Raw genomic sequence first — 21,811 nt, 5'->3', positions numbered from 1 at the left:
ATGACCTAGAAATAACAGGAAAAAAACCCCGGAAGATTCATAAACATGTAAAAATAAAACAATATGCTCCTAAATCCCAATGGGTCAAAGAATAAATCACAAGGGAAATTAGGAAATTATCTGGGGCAAATGAAGCAAGAACACAAAATTTATGGGATGCAATGAAAGCAATGCTGAGGGAAATTTATAGCTGTAAATACTCACATTTAAAAAGGAGCTCGCAAATGAACAACCTAACTATATACCATAAGTAACTAGAAAAAGACCAAACTAAACTCAAAGCAGAAGGAAGGAAATAAAGGAGAAGAGAAGAGATAAATACACAACAAAGAAAAATAAAAGCAAAAGTTTGACTTCAAGATTAGAATTAAACCTATAGTCACACTAAGAAAAGAGAATCAGGCCAGGCGTGATGGCTCACACCTGTAATCCCAGCACTTTGGGAGGCCGAGGCAGATGGATCACAAGGTCAGGAGATCGAGACCATCCTGGCTAACACAGTGAAACCCCATCTCTACTAAAAATACAAAAAAAATTAGCTGGGCGGGTGGCAGGTGCCTGTAGTCCCAGCTACTCAGGAGGCTGAGGCAGGAGAATCACTTGAACCCGGGATACAGAGGTTCTGGTGAGCCGAGGTCGCGCCACTGCACTCCAGCCTGGGTGACAGAGCGAGACTCCATCAAAAAAAAAAAAAAAAAGAATCAAATTACTATAATCAGAAATAAACTGGGTACATTACTATCAATTTTACACAAATAAAAAGGATTAAAAGGCTATTATGAACAACTGTACACAAATTATATAACTAGGTGAAACAGACAAATTTCCAGGAACACATAACCTATCACAACTGACTCATAAAAGTATTAAAAAATCTGTACAGACTTATGACTAAGGAGATAGAATGAGTAATCAAAAAACCTCCCAACAAAGTTTAGCCTTAGACCAGACAGCTTTACTAGTAAATTGAACCAAACATGTAATAATCAACACCAATCCTCCTCAAACTCTTCCAAAATACTTGAAGGGCAGAAATGTTCCCTAACTCACTCTATGAGGCCAAAACTACCAATACCAAAACCACACAAAGAAAACTGTAGACCAGTATCATTTATAACTATTGATAGAAAGTCCTCAGACAAACTAGCAAACCAAATTCAACAGCATAGTAAGAGAATTATACACCATGACCAAGTGGGATTTATTCCTGGAAAGCAAGAATAGTTCAACATACAAACATTAACATGTGATTGATGTAACATACCACATTAAAAGAAAAAAGCAAAAAGCCCAAGTGGTTTCTCAATTGATGCAGAAAAAGGACCTGACATAATTCAACACAATTTCATGATAAAACCACTCAAACTAGAAGATGACTACCTCACTATAATAAAGACCCTATATGGAAAAACCCATAGTGAACATGATACCCAATGGTGAAGACTGAAAGCTTTTCTTATAACATTAGGCACAAGACATACCTGCTTTTGCTACTTCTGTGCAACACAGTAATGAAAGTTCTAGCCAAAGCAATTAGACAAGAAATAAGGTTTTCGAATTGGAAAGGAAGAAGTAAAATCATCTTTTTGTAGGAAGTAAAATATTTTATTTGCAGATGACATGATCATACATGCAGAAAACCCTAAAGATGCCATAAAATAATACTAAAGCTAATAAATGCATTCAGCAAAAAAGTAGGACACAAAAATCAACATATCAAAATAAGGTGTGTTTCTACACAGTAACAATGAATAATCCCAAAAGAAAATTAAGGAAATAATCCCTTTTACAATAGCATCAAAAGAAAGAAAATACTTAAGAATAAACAAAGGAGGTGAAAGACTTGTATACGAAATTGCTGAAAGAAATTAAGACACAAATAAATGAGAAGACATCCCATGTGCATAGATTGGAACACTTAATATCATTAATATGTCAATACTGCACAAAGTGATCTACAATTCAATGCAATCCCTAACAAAATCTCAATGACATTGTTTTGTGAAAATTGAAAAGTCCATCTTAAAAGTCCTATGAAATCTTAAGAGACCCTGAGAAACAATCTTGAAAAGGAACAAAGTTGTAGGACTCACACATTCTGATTTTAAAACTTACTACAAAACAACAGTAGTCAAAACAGCATGGTACTAGCATAAGGAAAGACATACAAAACAACGGAATAAAACAGAAATCCCAGAAATAATCCTTCACATATATGGTGAGCTCATTTTTGACAAGGGTGCCAAGAACATTCAGTGGGGGAAAGGACAATCTTTTCAACAAATAGTGCTGGGAAAACTGGATATCCAATTCAAAAGGATGAAGTTGGATCCTTACCTTATGCCATATACAAAAATTAACTAAAGATGGATCAAAGATCTAAATGTGAGAACTATAAAACTCTTAAAACACAGGGAAAAGGCATCATGATGTTAGATTTGGCAGTGATATCTTGAATATGACACCAAAAGCACAAGAAACAAAAGAAACAATAAACTGGATTTCATAAAATTAAAAACTTTTGTGGATCAAAGGACATTATCGAGAGAGTGAAAAGACAACTTACAAATGGGAGAAAATATTGTAAGTCATATAGACAAAAATTTAATATTCAAAATATACAAAGAATTGCTATAACCCAATAGCAACAATTGGGCTCAAGCAATCCTCCCACCTCAGCTTCCCATGCAGCTGGGACTACAGAAATGCACACAATGCCTGGTTGATTTTTTTTTGTTTTGTACAGATGGAGTCTCACTGTGTTGCCCAGACTGGTCTCAAACTCCTGAGCTCAAAGATCCCCCCCCATCTCAGCCTCCCAAAGTGAGCTTAGACAGGATGATCACCATGTAATCCTACAGGTGTAAGCCACCACACCTGGCTCAAGCTTGTTTACTTTAACAGTTAACAGCTTCAGCTGGGCACCGTTATGTACACCTGTAATCCCAGCACTTTAGGAGGCTGAGGCAGGATGATTTCTTGAGGCCAGGAGTTTGGGAAAAGCATGGACAATGTAGTGAGACCCTTGTCTCAGAAAACAAAAAAACAACAACAACAAAAAAACATAAAATTAGCTGGATGTAGTGGTGTGGGCTTGTAGTTCCAGCTACTTTGAAGGCTGAGGTGGCAGGATCACTTCAGCCCAGGAGTTTGAGGCTGCAGTGAGCTATTATCACACCATTGCACCCCAGCCTGGGCAACAGAGCAAGACCCTGTCTCAAACAAACCACCATTAGCTTCAGCACCAGAAGGTAAATAGCCAAAATTTTTAAAAGCTTACACATTATTTTTCATTTTGCAGTTCTAAAGATCAGTCTGTAGGGACTACCAACTTCCAAACTTGTTTGAAAGTTACCCATTACAAACTTGTTTAAAAGTTACCCATTACCATTCTAAACAAAGGAATACAATGACAAGTTAGTGTTAGAAACTTCAGTTTCATTGAGTCCATATTTTTAAGTTACTAACCTGGAATCAAAAAAAGCCAAAAGTTGGTCAAACTGTTTCTCCACAACTTCTATAACTCTTTCTCTTTCCTCTATCGTTTGCTTCTGCATGTGTTCAAGCGCCTGGAAAAAAAAACAAGACAAAAACTTAATTTGGGAATTTTTATTTTGTAGAAGTTGTAGAATTTTGAAAGTAAAAGGTACTTTCTAGACTCTTCAAAATAACACAAGAGGTAAAGAGATAATAATATAAATAGAATAAGTCACAAGGTTCAACTTTAAGTTTTACTATTTGTGAGCAAGACCGTATCTTTTTGTTTGTTTTACTGAGACCAGGTCTCACTTGGTTACCCAGGCTGGAGTGCAGTAGGCTGAGCATAGCTCACTGTAACCTTGAACTCCTGGGCTCAAGGGATCCTCCTGCCTTGGCCTCCTGAGTAGCAATGACCACAGGCACGTAGCCCCATGTCCAACTAATTTTTTTTTTGGCGGTGGGGAGGAACAAGGTCTCATTATGTTGCCCTGGCTGGTCTCAAACTCCTAGCCTCAAGTGATCCTCCTGCCTTGGCCTCCCAAAGCACTGGGATTACAGGTGTGAGCCACCACACCTGGCCTTACTGGCATTTTCTACTGATAATATGGCAACAAGACCTAAAAAAAATCCACTGATGAGTGTACTAAATTTTTTTCTTTTCATCATTACAGGAAACAAGTCATTTTAAGTAGCTGAATTTCTCTTTGATAGGATCCTGTGGATTAAAAAAAAAAACCTTAGAAACCATACTTGAATTAAAATGTTAAGTATTACACAATCTTAGTATTTTTGAAGTTTTAAGTACTGTTGCTTAGATCCATGACCCCTTCTTTCCTTTTGATTCTTCCAGTTTAGAATGGGAATGTGGAATGTCTATCTTATTCCTGTTTCACCAATGTATTTTAGAAGCAACTAAGTTCTTGTCTCGTTTCACAGGCTCATAGTGGAAATGAATTTTGCCCTAGGATGAATCGTATATCGAGTCTTCACCCATACCTAACTTAGAAGGTGAGATTTTAATTTTTATTAATTTTTAATTTTTTTTTTTTGGAAACGGAGTTTTACTCCATCAACCAGGCTGAAGTACAGTGGCACGATCTTGGCTCACTGCAACCTCCGTCTCCCGGGTTCAAGCGATTCTCATGCCTCAGCCTCCCCAGCAACTGGAACTATACAGGTAGGTGCCACCATGCCCAGCTAACTTTTGAATTTTTAATAGAGATGGGGTTTAGCCATGTTAACAAGGCTGGTTTTGAACTCCTGATCTCAAGTGATCCACCTGCCCTGGCCTCTCAAAGTCCTGGGATCACAGGCATGACCAAGTGAGCCTGCCCAGAAGGTGAGATTTTTATATTTACAATTGATGCTGGAATGGGTTAAACTTTTGGGGATGTCAGGATGGGGTGAATGTATCTTGCATGGAGAAGGACATGAATACTGAGGGCTAGAGAACACTCTGTTTTTAGTTGGATTGTGTCCCCACTATCCCAAATTCAGATACTGAAGTCCTAACCTCCAGTTAATTTACCACTGATTTGCTCTTCTCCACTGTATCTGGTACTAATTATTGCTTATCACGGGTGACATTATTTTTTCCCCTTTTCTCTCAATGTTGTTTTTTTCTCTCATAACTCTTCTATTACTTTTATCGTATTTCTCATTCCTCTTGAGAAATGACTTTTGATAGTGACCCTTAGCCAATCAAAAATGTCATGTCCTTCTATGCAAAAAAGCAGCCACAACATAATCAGCTATAACCTTTTGAACTCCTTAATTGTAAATTTTGTTGCTAGGTGCTGAAGAACTTGTTTTGTGTCACCAAATGAGAGAGTCTCTTTTGGAAGGTGGAGTAGGAAGAGAGAAAGAGACTCACTAAGGGGGATACAGCCAAACAATCAGCAAATGTTGAAAAGATAATCTGCAATGCTTCTGAGACAAAATTCAGCTCATAGCAAGTAGAAGTCATGGTTCCTTATTAAAGCTGGAATTTTATTAAGTTCCTAGCACAACAATGTTATAAGACCAATCTTGGCAGGCTATGGGAAAAGTTTTCCATTCTTTTTTAGATTATCATGCTTAATAACTCAGTGCTAAGCTCTAACCTCAGTGGTAACATCTCCAAATGTACACACTTAAAGAGGACATGCTTCACTTCATGATAGAATTTAATCCTGCAAAGTGCTTACTTTTCCAGCAATGCTTAACTGTTCGAAATTATGGTGTGCTGTATTCAATGCTTCATCAATTTCTTCTGCAGTATTAGTGTCCTAAGAAGGGAGGGAAATCACATACAAATATAAAACTAAAAAACAGATGCCTAGACATATATATATTATAGTTGCAAAAAATTCAGGCTACCGTTTTGGTTACAAAAGCAACATAGACTCACTACAGAAAAGTGAAAACAAGCAACAAAAATAACATTCAATCCTGCTAACCTGGAGATAAAAACCATTCATATTTTAGAGCTTTAGTTAGACCATTCCAGATTTTTTTCATAAAGATATTTTTTTAATGGGATAATGCCCTGTAATTACCTTTTCAACTTAAAACTACCTTGAACAATTTATCATGGCAATACATGTATACATATAAAAATTATAAACAGTTCTTAAGGAAAAAAAGATTATAATTTGACTCCATTAAGATTTACACTTGAAGGAAAAGTCAGCAAGATTAAGTGCTTTCTCCCCTTCCCCAGCCCATTAATGATTTTTTTTTCTTTTTCTTTTTTTTTTTTTTGAGACAGAGTCTCACTGTTGCACAGGCTGGAGTGCAGTGATGCTATCTCTGCTCACTGCAACTTCTGCCTCTCAGGTTTAAGAGATTCTCATGCCTCAGCCTTGCGAGTAACTGGAATTACAGGTGTGCACGACCACAGCACCACACCCAGCTAATTTTTGTACTTTTAGTAGAGATGGGGTTTCGCCATGTTGGCCAGGCTGGTCTTCAATTCCTGGCCTCAAGTGATCTACCCGTCTTGGTCTCCCAAAGTGCTGGGATTATAGGCAGGAGCCACTGCACGTGGCCTCCATTAATGATCTTAACACAAAAACTTAATATCATTTTGGAGTTTGTTCTATTTCTAATCTTAATACATTATTTAAAGTTATCAGGAGTAGATAAAAGGTAAAACTCTATCTTCAGCAATAACATTAACAACAACAAACGTAATTAGGCCTTTTGGTTGCCATTAAAATAAGTGAAAAATCACATTTAAAATTTAAAAACTCATGCTTTACATGTTTCACAGAACCTGGATTCAATAACTAGTTTCAAAGGGAAGAAGCTACACACAGGTAAATATCAAGAACTTTGAAACAGAGTCAGTCAAAGGTAGAACAGGCTGCCTTGGAAGAAAAGAGAACTGTCTAAGCATAGAACAAAAGAGATTCAAGTAAGAGGGTGGGTTTACTTCTGTCATGTATAAACTTCCAAAAGAATCTATAATTATAGGAGAAGAAAGTTGAGCTACTAGAGACAAAGTCAAACGTTTGCCTTCATCGTACTTCATGACCCATATGTTTCATACCAACATTACAGCTGATGAGTTCAAAACAGTCTTGTCTGTGGAGGCTGAACTTAGTAAACCAGTAGTTAGCTGATCAGCAGTCTTCTTAAAGTCCTGAGAACAATTCTTTATCCTGAAAAGTATCAAGTATATTATTTTATTTTTTGTGACAGGATCTTTCTCTGTCACCCAGGCCAGAGTGCAGTGGCACCATCATGGCTCATGGCAACCTCGACTTCCCAGGCTCCAGCGATCATCCCACCTCAGCCTCCCAAGTAGCTGGGACCATAGGCATGTGCCACCACACTCGGCTAATTTTTGTATTTTTTGTAGAGATGAGATTTCAAAATGCTGTCCAGGCTGGTCTCAAAATCCTAAGCTCAAGTGATCTACCCACCTCGGCCCCCCAAAGTGCTGGGATTATAGGTGTGAGCCACTGTGCCTGGCCCACGTACATTATTTTAAATACCAATATTACCTCATCAATCAATGTAATGGTTTTAATCTTCTATTCAGATTTTACCATAAAAAATAATTCATATAATGACTTATAAGAACATGTACAGTGAATTATCAATTAACCATAAGTGGGAAGAGAGAAACCATGAGGAAATATGCTTTCACACAAATTTTAATTAAAAAAAATTCCAAAAATAATGGCTTATATACTGTGTTTTAATTTCTTAATTACTGGTCCTTATGTGGTATTTTTTGGTACAGATGTTGATAATCAATGAAATGTGATAAGCTCACCAATTAAGTAAGTGTTTATATATACAAATGCCAGCTATTAAAAAGAAGGTACTTAACAAGTCTGGAGAATTAAAAAAAGGTAATGAATTTAACTAAGCAAGTTAATTGCAAAGAAAAAGTTAGTTGCATTCTCTAGTCTATAGAAGCCAGAGTTTTATTTATTATCTGTTTTAGAGATGGGGTCTCACTGTGTTGCCCAGGCTGGTCTCGAACTCCTGGACTCAAGTGATCCTCCCACCTCAGCCACCCAAAGTGCTGGAATTAAAGGCATGAGCCATCATGCCCAGCTATTTTTATCTTTATATCACCATATTGGCTAGCACACAGTAACTAGTGTTTGCTGAGTTAATCATCAGCTTACAGCTTATGGAGGAAAATATGATGTTTAAATGTTACAGAGAAAAAATACTACACCAAATAATTTTTAAACATTCTATTCTTTGAAAAGTGAATATTCATGTTCTTAAAAACATGAGTGCATTAGCCCTGAGGATTCCATTACTGAATTCCTGTTTCAAAATATTAAAATCAGTAAATGAGTCAAGGATTACTATAATTTAAAAATATACAACCATTTTAAAACCAAACTGTACCTTAGAAAATAGCAGTTTCTAAAATAGATATAATTGACATAAATTTAATTTTTAAAATGGTTATTTGGAACAAATTTGGGTACTTTCTGATTAGGATGGATTCACATACCTCTGAAAGTAAAATTTCACTTTGCAACTCTAACAGACATTATACATATATAGATAAGAGTACAACCTGGTTTGACTGGCATCATGGGTCAGAAAATTTCACACACAAGTAGAGATCTCGAGTTTGTCTTGAGAAAAAAAAGATGTGGCAACATTGGGTTGGTCTTAATACATACTAATAACTGGCTACAGCTGAGTAGGAACTGCCTCCTTCGGAGGGGGTGAGCCCTCGTCATCTACCGCAAACCTCACCACTCATTGTTTAAACTCAGTCGACCTCACCCAGTAAGTTAACTGCTTAATTCGTGTAGGTGTTCAAATTTGGGAGCCCTAAATTTGATAAAAATGGCTACTCCATGGGGACTCACGATGAGCCAGAATGATTCTAAAAGATTTATCCTAATAACTCTATACATATCTCATGGAGGAAGTGACCAGTGGTATAGGAGTTGGGAGCAGTACTGGTATTCAATAAACCTAGGTTTACATTCTGGTTCTGTGAATAACCAGCTGTCAGACTTTAGCTAAGTGGTTTTACTACCCAAGCAAATGGCTAAAACCATTCTTTTGTTTTTTTCTAAGTACTCATTTAGGTCTGCAAAGAGAAGCTACGGTGGTAATGTGAAGTGCCAGGAATTCTAGACTGAATAATTTTGAGTTTTAATTGAATACTTAATGAACAACTATAGCATTAAGGAAGAGTCTGACAAGGAGCTACACAAAAGAACATGAGAATTAAATAAGGCAGTAGAAATGAAGATAGATTATGGACATAGGAGATACTATAGAAGTCAGAATCTGCAGGAGGTAAAATGAATGTAATAGAAGGAACTAGAGTGATTTATAAATACTTGGTGCCATTAACAAAATTGGAAAGTTCCACATGAGATTTTTCCTTGAAAGAATCCTATTTTTTATTTCTTGCATAGTCTACTTACCATATTAAATATGCTTTAAAAAGTTTAGTTATATACAAATTACCATCTGAGTACAGTTCCAGGAAATTGATCAGAAGATCCTTTAACACTTAAAAAGCAGCAAAAATCAAACATGTACTGTAATAAACATTACATGTTTACTCTGTGTCCCAAACCAGAGATATAAAGGGGAATAAAATGTGGTCCATTCCCTTAAAGGGGCTTACAGACTAGAAGGAAAAGACATACAGAAGCATTAGTAATTAAGTGAAATAATCAGTAATATAGATACTCATCTCTGGCTGGGTGTATTTAAAAAGATATTACTAATTCAAAAAGAGAATCTATTAATGCATACATGTATAAAGTCTTATACAACAACGGAAAAATGAATAAAAGAACCCCAAAGGTATTATTTTTCCTTTTATAAATCACTTCTCAAACCAACTCTTCACAAAGTCTTCCATTGTACCATACTTGCACTACTTTTAAGAATCAAGAGAAGCTGGGTGCAGTGGCTCATGGCTGTAATTCCAGCACTTTGAGAGGCTGAGGCAGAAGGATCACTTAAAGCCAGGAGTTTGAGACCAGCCTGGGCAACACAATGAGACTCCATGTCTACAAAAAAATTTAAAAATTAGCTGTGCATGGTGGTGCATGCCTGTAGTCCTAGATACTCCAAAGGCTGAGGTGAGAGGCTAGCTTGAGACCAGGAGTCTGAGGCGGCAGTGAGCCATGATCAAAACCACTGCACTCAAGCCTGGGTGACAGAGTGAGACCCTGTCTTTAAAAAAACTTAGAATTTTAAAAATTTTTAAAAAGAATCAAGAGAGAACTAAGTTACTTTTTTTCTCTATAACTTCCTTCCATCCAGCACAAGTAACTTTAGCCAGTGTACTCTCAGCCTTTCTTGATGTGGTAATCCTTAACATTTTTTCTTTCTTTAAATAAGGACAAACAAATGCTGCTTCTTTAAAGAGCTGAAGTCTCCATTCCACTGACAGCTAAGATGAAGTATGAACTTAAAGAGCATTCCATAAACAGTAGGTTAGAAATGCAGACTTAAGGATGACATTTTATCAATAATTCTAAAACTATTTCAGTAACACATTGACTTTAAATACTCAAATAAGTACACATGGAACATACGTCTTAGGCTGCAGTTTTTCCATTATGGAGTCTTCTTTAATATATCCAGCCATAGGGTAGTAGCGTTGTCTAGTATTTACAGCTGTAGCAACCTTAGGACAAAATAAGGTTTAAAAAAACAAAGAAAGTCACCCGATAAATTATGTCTATCCAGAACCTAAACAACTATTTAAGTGTGCCATTCATAAAGTTAATGATAACCTTAAAGATCCTGAAATCCCCTGTAAATCAAGGAGAAAACCGTGCTTATATGAGTTTTTGACCCACTTTAATTTTTGGAAGCAATCACGAATTTGGCAACTATTAATTAATTTTTAGTTAATTAACCAAAACACTTCATTCTACCATAACTGTAAAGGAAATACTAGCAATACTTTCAATTTTACTTTTAAAATGTTAGGCCAGGAATGAGGGCTCACGCCCGTAATCCTAGCACTTTGGGAGGCAGAGGCGGGTGGATCACCTGAGGTCAGGAGTTCAACACCAGCCTGGCCAACATGGCAAAACCCCATCTCTACTAAAAATACAAAAATTAGCCAGGCATGGTGGCAGGCGCCTGTAATCCCAGCTACTAGGGAGGCTGAGGCAGGAGAATTGCTTGAACCTGGCGAGGCAGAGCGTGGAGGTTGCAGTGAGCCAAGATTGCATCACTGCACTCCAGCCTGGGTGAAAGAGCCAGACTCTATTTCAAAAAAAGTGAAAAAAAAAAAAGTAATATATGTTCAAAACTCTAAAATATTTAATTTAAAACTTTTTAAAATCATGTGGTTCAATAGAATTCCTAAAGTCCACTGTGGCCCACAGACACTAGATGAAGAAAAATCCCTGCTCGAGACAGTGTTCAAGTAAAATGCAGTTAGAAATAGAAGAAAGTTGGATAGTTGATGGTTGACTTTTTTCTGAGAACAGTTTTCTTATGTTCATTTATTTGAGGCCCTGCGGTCTCTGATTTTTTCCCACATATTTTAAAAGCCACTCAGATCATGAACTGATACCTGAAAGAAAAATGAAGAAGGCAGAAGGAAATGCAACATCATTCTCTGGGTGCCTAGGTCCTACAAACTTGGCAAACTATCTCATTGAAACCTCACAATACAATACAAAAAAGAAAGAAAAGGAAACTGAAGTAAAGCTGAAGTATGTCCTCTAACTTCACTCAATCAATTAAAGGATAAGCCAGGATGTGAAACTGAAATTATCTTTTTCTTTAAAATTTTAGATTCAAGGGGTACGTGTACAGGTTTGTGGCAAGGGTGTAGGGCATGATGCTGAGGTCTGGGCTTCTGTTGATCCCATTACCCAAACAGTGAGCACAGAACCCAACAGAAAGTTCTTCTGCCCTTGCCTCCCCTCCTCTCTCTAGTAGTCCCCAGTGTCTACTGTTTCCACGTTTATGTCCACGTGTGGCCAATGTTTAGCTCCCACTTTAAGTGAAAATGTGGTACTTGGTTTTCTGTTTCTGCATTAATTTGCTGAGGATAATGGCCTTCAGCTGCATCCATGTTGCTGCAAACAACATTATTTCATTCTTTTTAATGGCTGCATAGTATTCTGTGGTGTATACGTACAACATTTTCTTTATTCAACCCACCAATGATGGGACGCATAGGTTGATTCCATGTATTTGCTATTGTGAATGATACTGTGATAACCATATGAGTACAGGTATCTTTTTGGCAGAATAATTTATTTTCCTTTGGGTATATACCCAGTAATGGAAGTGCTGAGTCAAATGGTTGTTCTATTATTAGTTCTTTCAGAAATCGCCAAACTGCTTTCCATAGGGCCTAATTTGCATTTCCACCAACAGTCTATAAGCATTCTCTTTTCTCCACAACCTTGACAACATCTGTTAGTTTTTGACTTTTTAATAATAGACATTCTGGTGTGAGATGGTATCTCATTGTGGGTTTTGATTTGCATTCCTCTGGTAAGTGATGTGAGCATTTTTTCATGTTTGTTGGCTGGTTGTATGTTTTAAGAAGTGTCTGTTCATGACCGGGGGCGGTGGCTCACGCCTGTAATCCCAGCACTTTTGGGAGGCTGAGGCGGGTGGATCATGAGGTCAGGAGATCAAGACCATCGTGCCTAACATGGTGAAACCCCGTCTCTACTAAAAATACAAAAAATTAGCTGGGTGTGGTGGTGGACGCCTGTAGTCCCAGCTGCTCGAGAGGCTGAGGCAGGAGAATGGCGTGAACCTGGGAGCAGGAGCTTGCAGTGAGCTGAGATGGCGCCACTGCACTCTAGCCTGGGTGACAGAGCGAAACTCTGTCTCAAAAGAAAAAAAAAAAGAAGTGTCTGTTCATGTCCTTTGCCCACTTTTTAATGGGGTTATCTGTTTCTTTTCCTGCTGATTGAAGTTATTTAGGAAAATTTAACAAGAAAACTATAAGCTGTAAGTAAAGAAAACTTTTTAAAAAATCGCACCTGGCTAGAGGTCATAAAACAAGAACAAAAAAAGAAAAAAAAAAAAATGGAGACTCAAACCAGGTTCCTGGAGAGAAAGATTGAATGTCCTAACATCATCTAATATGAAATTAATACAATTCTAAAATACGTATGGAAAAATATATTGTACAAGAACTGCAAAAACTTTAACATCGAATTCAGCATAAATTTATTCCACCAATTAATAAGACTATTATAACACTACTGTAATAATTAAAACACTATGTGCTAGCATAATAAATCAGTAGAACAAAGCCTTGAAACAGACCCAACTCTCTATGAGAACTTAATATAGAATACAAGTGGGATTTCAATTAAATGGAAGGATTACTCAATAAAAGGTATGACGAAATCAGCCAATCATTCTTAAGAATAAAGGTATACCTGCACCTTACATCACATAACACATAAAATAATTAAACATATACCGCCCCCACTTTTTTGTCTTCAGATGGAGTTTCGCTCTTGTTGCCCAGGCTGGAGTGCAATAGTGCGATCTCGGCTCACTGCAACCTCCGCCTCCTGGGTTCAAGTGATTCTTCTGCCTCAGCCTCCCGAGTATCTGGGATTACAGGCATGCGCCACCATGCCTGGCTAATTTGGTATTTTTAGTAGAGATTGGGTTTCTCCATGTTGGTCAGACTGGTCTCGACTCCCGACCTCATGTGATCCACCCACCTCAGCCTCCCGAAGTGCTGGGATTACAGGCGTGAGCTCAGCCAACATATACTTCTTTAAAAAACGTAAGTATTGAAGATATATATATATAACTTTGAGTTAGGAAGGTCTGCCTAGTCAGAAAAAAAACAAAACAAAACCCTACCTAGAATTCATGAAGCAGGGGTAAAAATGACTAGTTAAGAAACACTTCTGAATGGCTAAATGCAATAAAATCAAAAGTGAGAGGCTGGGAGAAAACAGTTACACAGGATGAAATGTTAATATTGCTATCACATAAAGTACTCTTACAACTTAGGAAAAAAGACAGGCTGGATACAAGTAATCTCAGCACTTTGGAAGGCTAAGGCGTGACCAGCCTGGGCAACATAGCAAGGACCTAGCCTAGCCACATAGCAAGGATTCACCTCTTCCAAAAAAAAAAAAAGATTATCTGTGTGCAGTGGTACTCCCCTTTAGTCCCAGCTACTACTGGACTGGATGAGGTAGGAGGATTGCTTCAGCTGGAGAGGCTGAGGTTGCAGTGAGCTGTGATCACATCACTGCACTCCAGTCTGGGGCAACAGAGCAAGACCCTGTCTCCAGAAAAAGCAAACAACAAACAACAAGTTAGGAAAAAGACAATTCAAAAGGAAAAGATCCAAAGGATCTGAAAAGAGCTGTTAAAGATCCACACAGAAGAGGCACTGATAAGTCAAACATATGAAAAGTTGCTCAACTTCACTGATCATGAGGGAATTACAATTTACAACAAGGAAACAGCCATTTTTTACATCAAATTGCCAAAACACTAAAACAAATGTAACAAGCCCAAAATATGAATTTCTTTTGGAGTTAGAAATTACAGAACCTACTGATGGAGGTGAGGTTGAGGAATTGTACACAATTATAGTGAAAAAATTTTAAAACTAAATGTTTATCAATAAAGAAATTAGTTAAGAAAATTATAGTGCTTATTTTCATGAGAATAGATGAAGGTTGCTAAAAGAAACAAAGCAGATTACTAATTGTTATAGTCTCCCATTTTTGTGAAATATACATCTTTGGTGGGGAAGAGAATGTTCTTTCAAGGTTTCAAGTATTATGTACTTAAAACCATGTACTTGTAGCCATGTATTATTAGTTTAGTTAGGTTACGTTTAACAAATCTCACTGAGCTGAATGGTATTTTAAGTCCCTTTTCCCCAAAATTGGGGTTTAAAAACTTTATTTCTATATACCTCCTAGTTCATCACACTTTGGCTTAGCATTTCATAAGAGGTTAATGCTATTATCAGCAGATTTGATGCAGGACATTTCTTCCAGATAGTTTAAGAAAGTATTAAATACAACTAATTTAAAAGATTTTAAGTAAAAACTGCAGAAAGACTCTTAACTTGTAACATATATAATAAAGGTTTTCTTTTACCCCCTATAGCTTGTCATTTAAATTTTATTTATGATGGTGTTTTGCCTGCTTTTGTTGCTTGTAAATGAAAAACTGTGGTCAAATTTAACAAGCATTTATTCTGTAGTTTCTGATTTCTATTTGATATGCTTATCAATGCTTTCCTATCCAAGATTATACAATTATCTGTATTTCTGTCTAGTTTACATTTCTAATTTTTATATATTAATATTTCCAATCATGGGATTTTAGTATATATGAATTATCTATTGATTGGATGATTTATCCTTTCTTCATGGCCCAATGTATTTTAGACTCAGGTCCAAAAGTTAATAAAATGCCAGTATTTCTAATATAGCACCTAGGTATAATCCTATCGTTGAATAAAATCTGTCATTTTGCTGTGCAAAATTACAGAAAGATTAACCATTAACATCAATCAATAGCAGAGAAGGGATGTTATCAAAAACCATTCAACTATCAAAAATAAAGACTGTCAAATAAATGCACATTCACCCAAACTCAGAAATAAGAACAAAAGGATACCTATTAATCTTGAATGGATTTTAGGCTTACATTTGAAGTAAACAGCATTACCTAGGCCTCTGAAGTTAAAGATAAATTATATGTCTAACGTGAATACAGGAATCTAAATCTTACTTTTTAGAGTAGATACCTTGTTCAAATGTAATAAACTACATTCCTCAAATATTCCATAAATTCAGACTTCACTAAATTTAAACTAGATTCTTCCATTCTCTGTATATCTTATTCCAAATAAATATTAGGTAATAATACAAATCTAAAGTTTAAAAAGAGTGATAACAATTTCAGGAAGGTTTCTTGAATGACTTCCTTTAATAGGGCCCAGCTCACCAGTGCGTCTGAAGAATGTGAATATAGTCACTTGTCAATTACCTCGGCTAACCGTAGGTGGGTGTGGGGATGGGGGAATAGGAACGGAGGATGGGACAGGTCACTCATCTCTAAAAGTTAGAGCAAAACTAGTCAATGATACAAAATAGATTTATCACAACCTTAAAATCAAAATTAGTATTTGTAAACACATTATATACACTCCTACACATTATCCAAAATCCCAAAAATAGTACAAGTATAATGATTTAAGAACATTAAATGTGAAATTATTTGCCAAGTCTTTTTTTTTTTAATATTAGAACAGGACGGATATGGACACAGACAGTTCCAGCTGCCCGCTCCTTTCCTTTCCCTTCACTTAATCTTCACCCACAAGACTGAATCCATCAGGGATCTACTACCACAACCACAGGAGGAGGGCTCACTTCCTCTTACCCACATAGCCAGCCACGTCTAAGGGGCTCCATGTCAAAAAAAAAAAAAAAAAAAAAAAGGGAAGAGGTTAGGAATTTCCCACAAAATAGGCAGCTACTAATATGTAATTTTTTGTTATAATTTAAACTTTCATTAATTACAATATATGGTTTGGGTTTTTTTTAACCATATTTAACTTGCAAGGCAGTTCATTCAAACCTAAATAATGAAGGGTTATTTTAGTAGTCTGGAAGCTTACGGAGAACTGTTACATAATTCAGATTTGATTCTTAGCAATCCTAGGAGATAAGACAAAGCAGGTATTATATCCATCTCACAAATGAGGAAACCCAGGCTAGACTGACAGAATGAGAACTGCATTCTAGGTCTCATGCCTCCATAGGGTCTGCCACACTTCCACAGAAAACAAATGATACAAAGCCTTATCATCTGATTTACCCAGTAAAACATCAAGAATTTACAGCTTGGCCAGGCGCGGTGGCTCATGCCTGTAATCCCAGCACTTTGGGAGGCTGAGGTGGGCGGATCACGAGGTCAGGAGATCGAGACCATCCTGGCTAATACGGTGAAACCCCCTCTCTATTAAAAATACAAAAAATTAGTCGGGCGTGGTGGCACAGACCTACAGTCCCAGCTACTTGGGAGGCTGAGGCAGGAGAATCACTTGGACCTGGGAGGCGGAGGTTGCAGTGAGCTGAGATTGAGTCACTGCACTCCAGCCTGGGGGACAGAGTGAGACTCCGTCTCAAAAAAAAAAAAAAAAAAAGGAATTTACAGCTTGAGTCAACTTTCCAGGAACAATATTATATAAGCTGAACTACACTTATATTTGTATTAAATGAATAGGATATCAAGTAAATTTTATTTTACATCCTTAATTTGTTCTCATTCTTATGGAAAGATTTCAGTCTTAATGACTTCTGAAGTAAAAATTTTAGGCAGTAGTTTTGCTTCTCTACCTTGTTGTATAATGGCATCTCCCAAATGTACATTTGATGACACACAAAGGTTGAGGGGCAGGGGGGGAGTTCAAAATGTGGTTGCATGGATTGGTGGGTAAAACAGGGGCTAGGGTTTTTAAAGGAATATACACCATTAAAATAAACAAAAGACATAATTTTCCACAGAAGTCACCAAAGAATCAAAATATGTAGGCCAATAAGTGTATGACTTTAACGCCTTTTATTTTTCCTGATCACTTTACACAATTATAAAATGGATAGAAAAAGTTTTATCTTTTGTTAGGTTTCTTTGCTTAAAGATTCAGCAGCAAAAATGCAAGATTTTAGGGTTTTTTTTTTTTTTTGAGATGGAGTCTTGCTCTGTCGCCAGACTGGAGTGCAGTGGTGCAATCTTGGCTCACTGCAGCCTCCACCTCCCAGGTTCAAGCGATTCTCCTGCTTCAGGCTACCGAGCAGCTGGGACTACAGGTGTGCACCACTAGGTCCAGCAAATTTTTGTATTTTTAGTAGAGACGGGGTTTCCCCATGTTGGCCAAGGTGGTCTTGATCTTGATCTCGTGATCTGCCCGCCTCAGCCTCCAAAAGTGCTGGGATTACAGGCGTCAGCCACCACGCCCGGCCAAGTTTTTAGTTTCTAACTAGAAGTACGTTTTACTACTGTAGTATTTTTACCATTAACATTAGGTTGTGATATGTTTCATCTGAAAAATTATAACACTTACCTCACAATCAGGGCATATAATTGTGGTGCATTCTTCAGTCATTAACAAGCATAGTTCACAAAAAGCATGTCCACATTGAAGTTCACAATGGTGACCTATTGATGAAATTCTTAATTATTATTTTGATGATGATGATGATTATTGAGACAGGGTCTTGCTCTGTTGCCCAAGCTGGAGTGTAGTGGCACCAGCTCACTGCAGCCTCCACCTCTTGGGCTCAAGTGATCCTCCTACCTCAGCCTCCCAAGTAGCTGGGACTATAGGTGTGTCCCAACACACCCGGCTAATTTTACTGAAGAAATTCTATTGTGATTAAACTGCCCACAGTGTGTTAATGTTGAATGGGCAATACTGATCCCAGGGAAATTCAAAGAGGATCCTACTGTACAGGAAAAGATACCTACTACAGTTTGAAATGGTTGACTTATTGAATATAAATCAGGAGTAACCAACTATTCAGGTCAGGAGGGAGAAAAATCAAGAAGAAAAACCAAGAAGAGCTATGTAATAGCATTTGCATTAATTCAGATAGCTATTTTGTACCTAGAATACTTTGAATCTGCCATATCTTATACAAAGTGCTCTGACACATTTTATTTGTTATTTGTAAATATCACAGTTAAGTGGGCTGGAGATGAAATAGCATTTTGGAGATTTGGTTAACTAAATGGTATAATCCAGACTCCTATCTAGCTCTGTTTCCAAGTCTAACATTCTTTCTGATTGATCATACTGCCCTCTACTACTTTATATTTCCCATCCTGTGAAGAGGTCAGGAAGGGCCAAAATGAGACACTGGCAAGACCGTGCTGTTAGAATTATTTAAGACATTGGCAAGGCCAGAAGCCAGATGCTACTATTATCACATATCTACAACTCACATTTTCACAAACTTAGCATTTATGAAAGGAAATATCGTAACTTGATTGAAAACCTAACATCATGATTAAATGCTCTAAGAATTTGAAGTTTATAATAAATAACATTTGTTTTAGCTATATAATTTCAAAAGGTTGTCATTTTTAAAGTTTTGCAAGAAAACTGAAAAGGGAAAAAAACTAGATAAAAATCAGTCATTTTTTACTAGCAAAATAATTATAGAGTTCTTGCTGAATTATAATCGCATTAATTTTATTTATTTATTTATTTATTTATTTATTCATCCATTCATTCATTCATTCATTCTGAGACGGACCACGATCTCGGTTCACTGCCAACTCCGCCTCCTGAGTTCATGCTATTCTCCTGCCTCGGCCTCCGGAGTAGCTGAGATTACAGGTGTGCGTCAGCACGCCTAGCTAATTTTTTGTATTTTTAGTAGAGATGGGATTTCACCATGTTGCCTAGGCTGGTCTTGATCTCTCGACCTCAAGTGATCCGCCCACCTCGGCCTCCCAAAGTGCTGGGACTACAGGCGTGAGCCACTGTGCCCGGCCTTGCATTAATTGTATTTTTTAAAAACTTTACAAGTTTCCTATCCAACTGAAATACCTGAAACTTGCTTACAACCATGCTAAATTTTAAAACCCTATTTAACTTCCAGGGATAATATTGCCAAAGAAATAAAAACACTTAACTATTATAAAATTTCTGATACTGAATAACTCAAAATAACTTGTGGTGAATTACAGCTTAAAAAGCACTTTCAGGATTCTATATACATAACCACTACTTCTCCAATTTAGTTTTTCTAAGCATTATAATACTAATGTATGGAAGAAGTACTCATTTTAAAAGGTTGTGTTCTAGAACTTTATTCTGTAATTTTAATTTCATTCAAAAACGGAAATTTTCTACGTAACGGTAGCAGTGATCTAAACACCAAGTAGGAGAAAGTTGGTTCTCCACTGAAATCACAACTTTTTCTGCAGAGGCTCACATCTCACAGAGTCCATCTTGCCAAGACTGAGAAAACTGATCGAATGACCTTAACTTTGAAAGTATAAACATTAAACAGTTACGCCAGGTAATACGAATTTTCAGTAGCTCCAGGAATTGAGATTCAACAACTCAGCTGTATTAAGAGCACACTGAGGTATTTTAAGTTACATTAAAATAACTTGAACCGGCCGGGCGCGGTGGCTCACGCCTGTAATGCCAGCACTTTGGGAGGCCAAGACGGGCGGATCACGAGGTCAGGAGATCGAGACCATCCTGGCTAACACGGTGAAACCCCGTCTCTACTAAATATACAAAAAATTAGCCGGGCGTGGTGGCGGGCGCCTGTAGTCCCAGCTACTCCAGAGGCTGAGACAGGAGAATGGCGTGAACCTGGGAGGCGGAGCTTGCAGTGAGCCGAGATCGCGCCACTGCACTCCAGCCTGGGCTACAGAGCGAGACTCCACCTCAAAGAAAAAAAAAATAATAAATAACTAGAACCTGTGACCACTTGAGTAGACTGTAGGTGAACAGACCAATAATAGTGCAGTGTATTTTTCCCTTCACGTATAAAGACCAACACACACACACACACACACAAACACACACACACACCCCACAAGGTGCACAAAAGAAACTATCATTTTCCAAACAGTGTTTTAGGCCAGTGTGAGCCATAATGTAAAAAACAAACAAAAAAACCCCCACAGAAACAACAAAATGCTAACGACAACAACAAAATCCAAAACCATTTCACAATGGTCTACTTGTTACTCCTACAACAAAAACTACAGGAGAAAATCAAGTTTCGTTCCTTCTTGATGACAAAACAATGGGCTACATTTTATGTCTACTTTTGCATGCACCCGCTAACCTGCCTTGTGAGCAGTAGATTAAAGCCACCCGGGCCCCCATCCTCCCGGCTGGAGGGTCGGTGAGGCCTGGATGGGTAACTGGAGAAAGCCATGACAGGGGCAGGTGCTGCCCTCACCAACCCAAGCACTGCCCTCTTAGGGGTCGGCTGCAGCTCGCGGGAGGCCTGTGACGCAGTTTCCGGTGACACCAGGAATGGATGCAGCTGACCAAGCCTCACGCGCCCACCAGCTCACCTGGCCCCCAGCGCTCCCTCCAGGCTGCCTCCCCGCTAGGTGGGCCCTTGGGCTCCTCACCGGATGCTCTGGATACCCTCCTTCCACACCTGGTGCACTGGATTTCAGCGGCACCCCAGGGCTGACTCTTCCTCCCCATCCGCTGGTAGGAAGACCGGGAAGGCCCAGTCTTCGAAGCCTCTGCCGCCATCGCTGTCTCTTTCTTCTGGAACAACCGCCGAGTGCGAGTCCCGGCGGCCCTCGCGGCAGTGACCAATAATTGGAGGCCAGCCCCTGCAGATAGCCAAACAGTGGGCCGGGAGATTAAAGCCCGCCCCCAAGCTCGCTCCTGATGGGGCTGGGGCTGTTTTCCGTTATCCTGGGAGGTACCACTCCTAGAAGGGGCGCCTTGTGGCCGTTAAGGACCGTTCGTTTTTACGTTCTACCCAGAGTCACCACTTTAGTGCTTTTAGTCATCACAAATTAAAATTTCGCATATTATTACTTACATTGTGAGTGACTTTATAGATAATCATTTGGATTGAAGCAATCCCCTTTCCCTATTACGTGTCAGGGCCAGAAGCCCTAAACCTGGGTGCTTCGGGAATCCAGGGCTTGGCCAATAGCAGCTGGAGTGGAGAAGCTAATGAGCAGCTACCGTTGGGGTAGATTCAGTGAACGCTTTCGAATTAAGGAGTGTTCATCATTACTAACTGCTGTTGAGCCTAATAATATACAAGGCAGCGTGCCAAGAGTGGTTGGGGATGCTAAGAATTTATGAACTAGCAGGTTTCTGCTTTAGAGATATATAACTCCTTAA

General features: G+C 38.2%; 1 protein-coding gene across 42 annotated transcripts in view; it reads right to left on the bottom strand.

Moving 5' to 3' along the window:
- RNF17 (ring finger protein 17) overlaps positions 1-21,382 on the bottom strand; it is a 124,958-nt gene extending 103,576 nt beyond the window's left edge. For 15 of the 42 annotated variants that reach the window (XR_010150387.1, XR_010150386.1, XR_010150388.1 and 12 more), the window contains exons 1-6: positions 21,073-21,330; positions 18,026-18,120; positions 10,512-10,603; positions 7,013-7,124; positions 5,667-5,747; positions 3,469-3,569 (exon numbers count right to left, since the gene is read on the bottom strand). Coding sequence is in view for 35 of the 42 variants with exons in the window: in XM_063791972.1 (XP_063648042.1) it covers positions 3,469-3,569; positions 5,667-5,747; positions 7,013-7,124; positions 10,512-10,603; positions 18,026-18,120; positions 21,073-21,202 (611 nt within the window). In the remaining 7 variants the exon portion in view is untranslated. Of the gene's footprint in view, positions 1-3,468; positions 3,570-5,582; positions 5,748-7,012; positions 7,125-10,511; positions 10,604-18,025; positions 18,121-20,777; positions 20,944-21,072 lie in introns of those variants that run through there. The other 27 variants (XM_054665101.2, XM_054665105.2, XM_054665106.2 and 24 more) reach the window with 20 other exon arrangements.
- Between the last annotated feature and the right edge of the window lie 429 nt (positions 21,383-21,811).

Source organism: Pan troglodytes, chromosome 14, assembly GCF_028858775.2.
Source record: "Pan troglodytes isolate AG18354 chromosome 14, NHGRI_mPanTro3-v2.0_pri, whole genome shotgun sequence".
Classification (NCBI taxonomy): Eukaryota; Metazoa; Chordata; class Mammalia; order Primates; family Hominidae; genus Pan; species Pan troglodytes.
The sequence above is the reverse complement of the archived record's forward strand: the minus strand, read 5'-3'. Positions and strand labels throughout refer to the sequence as shown.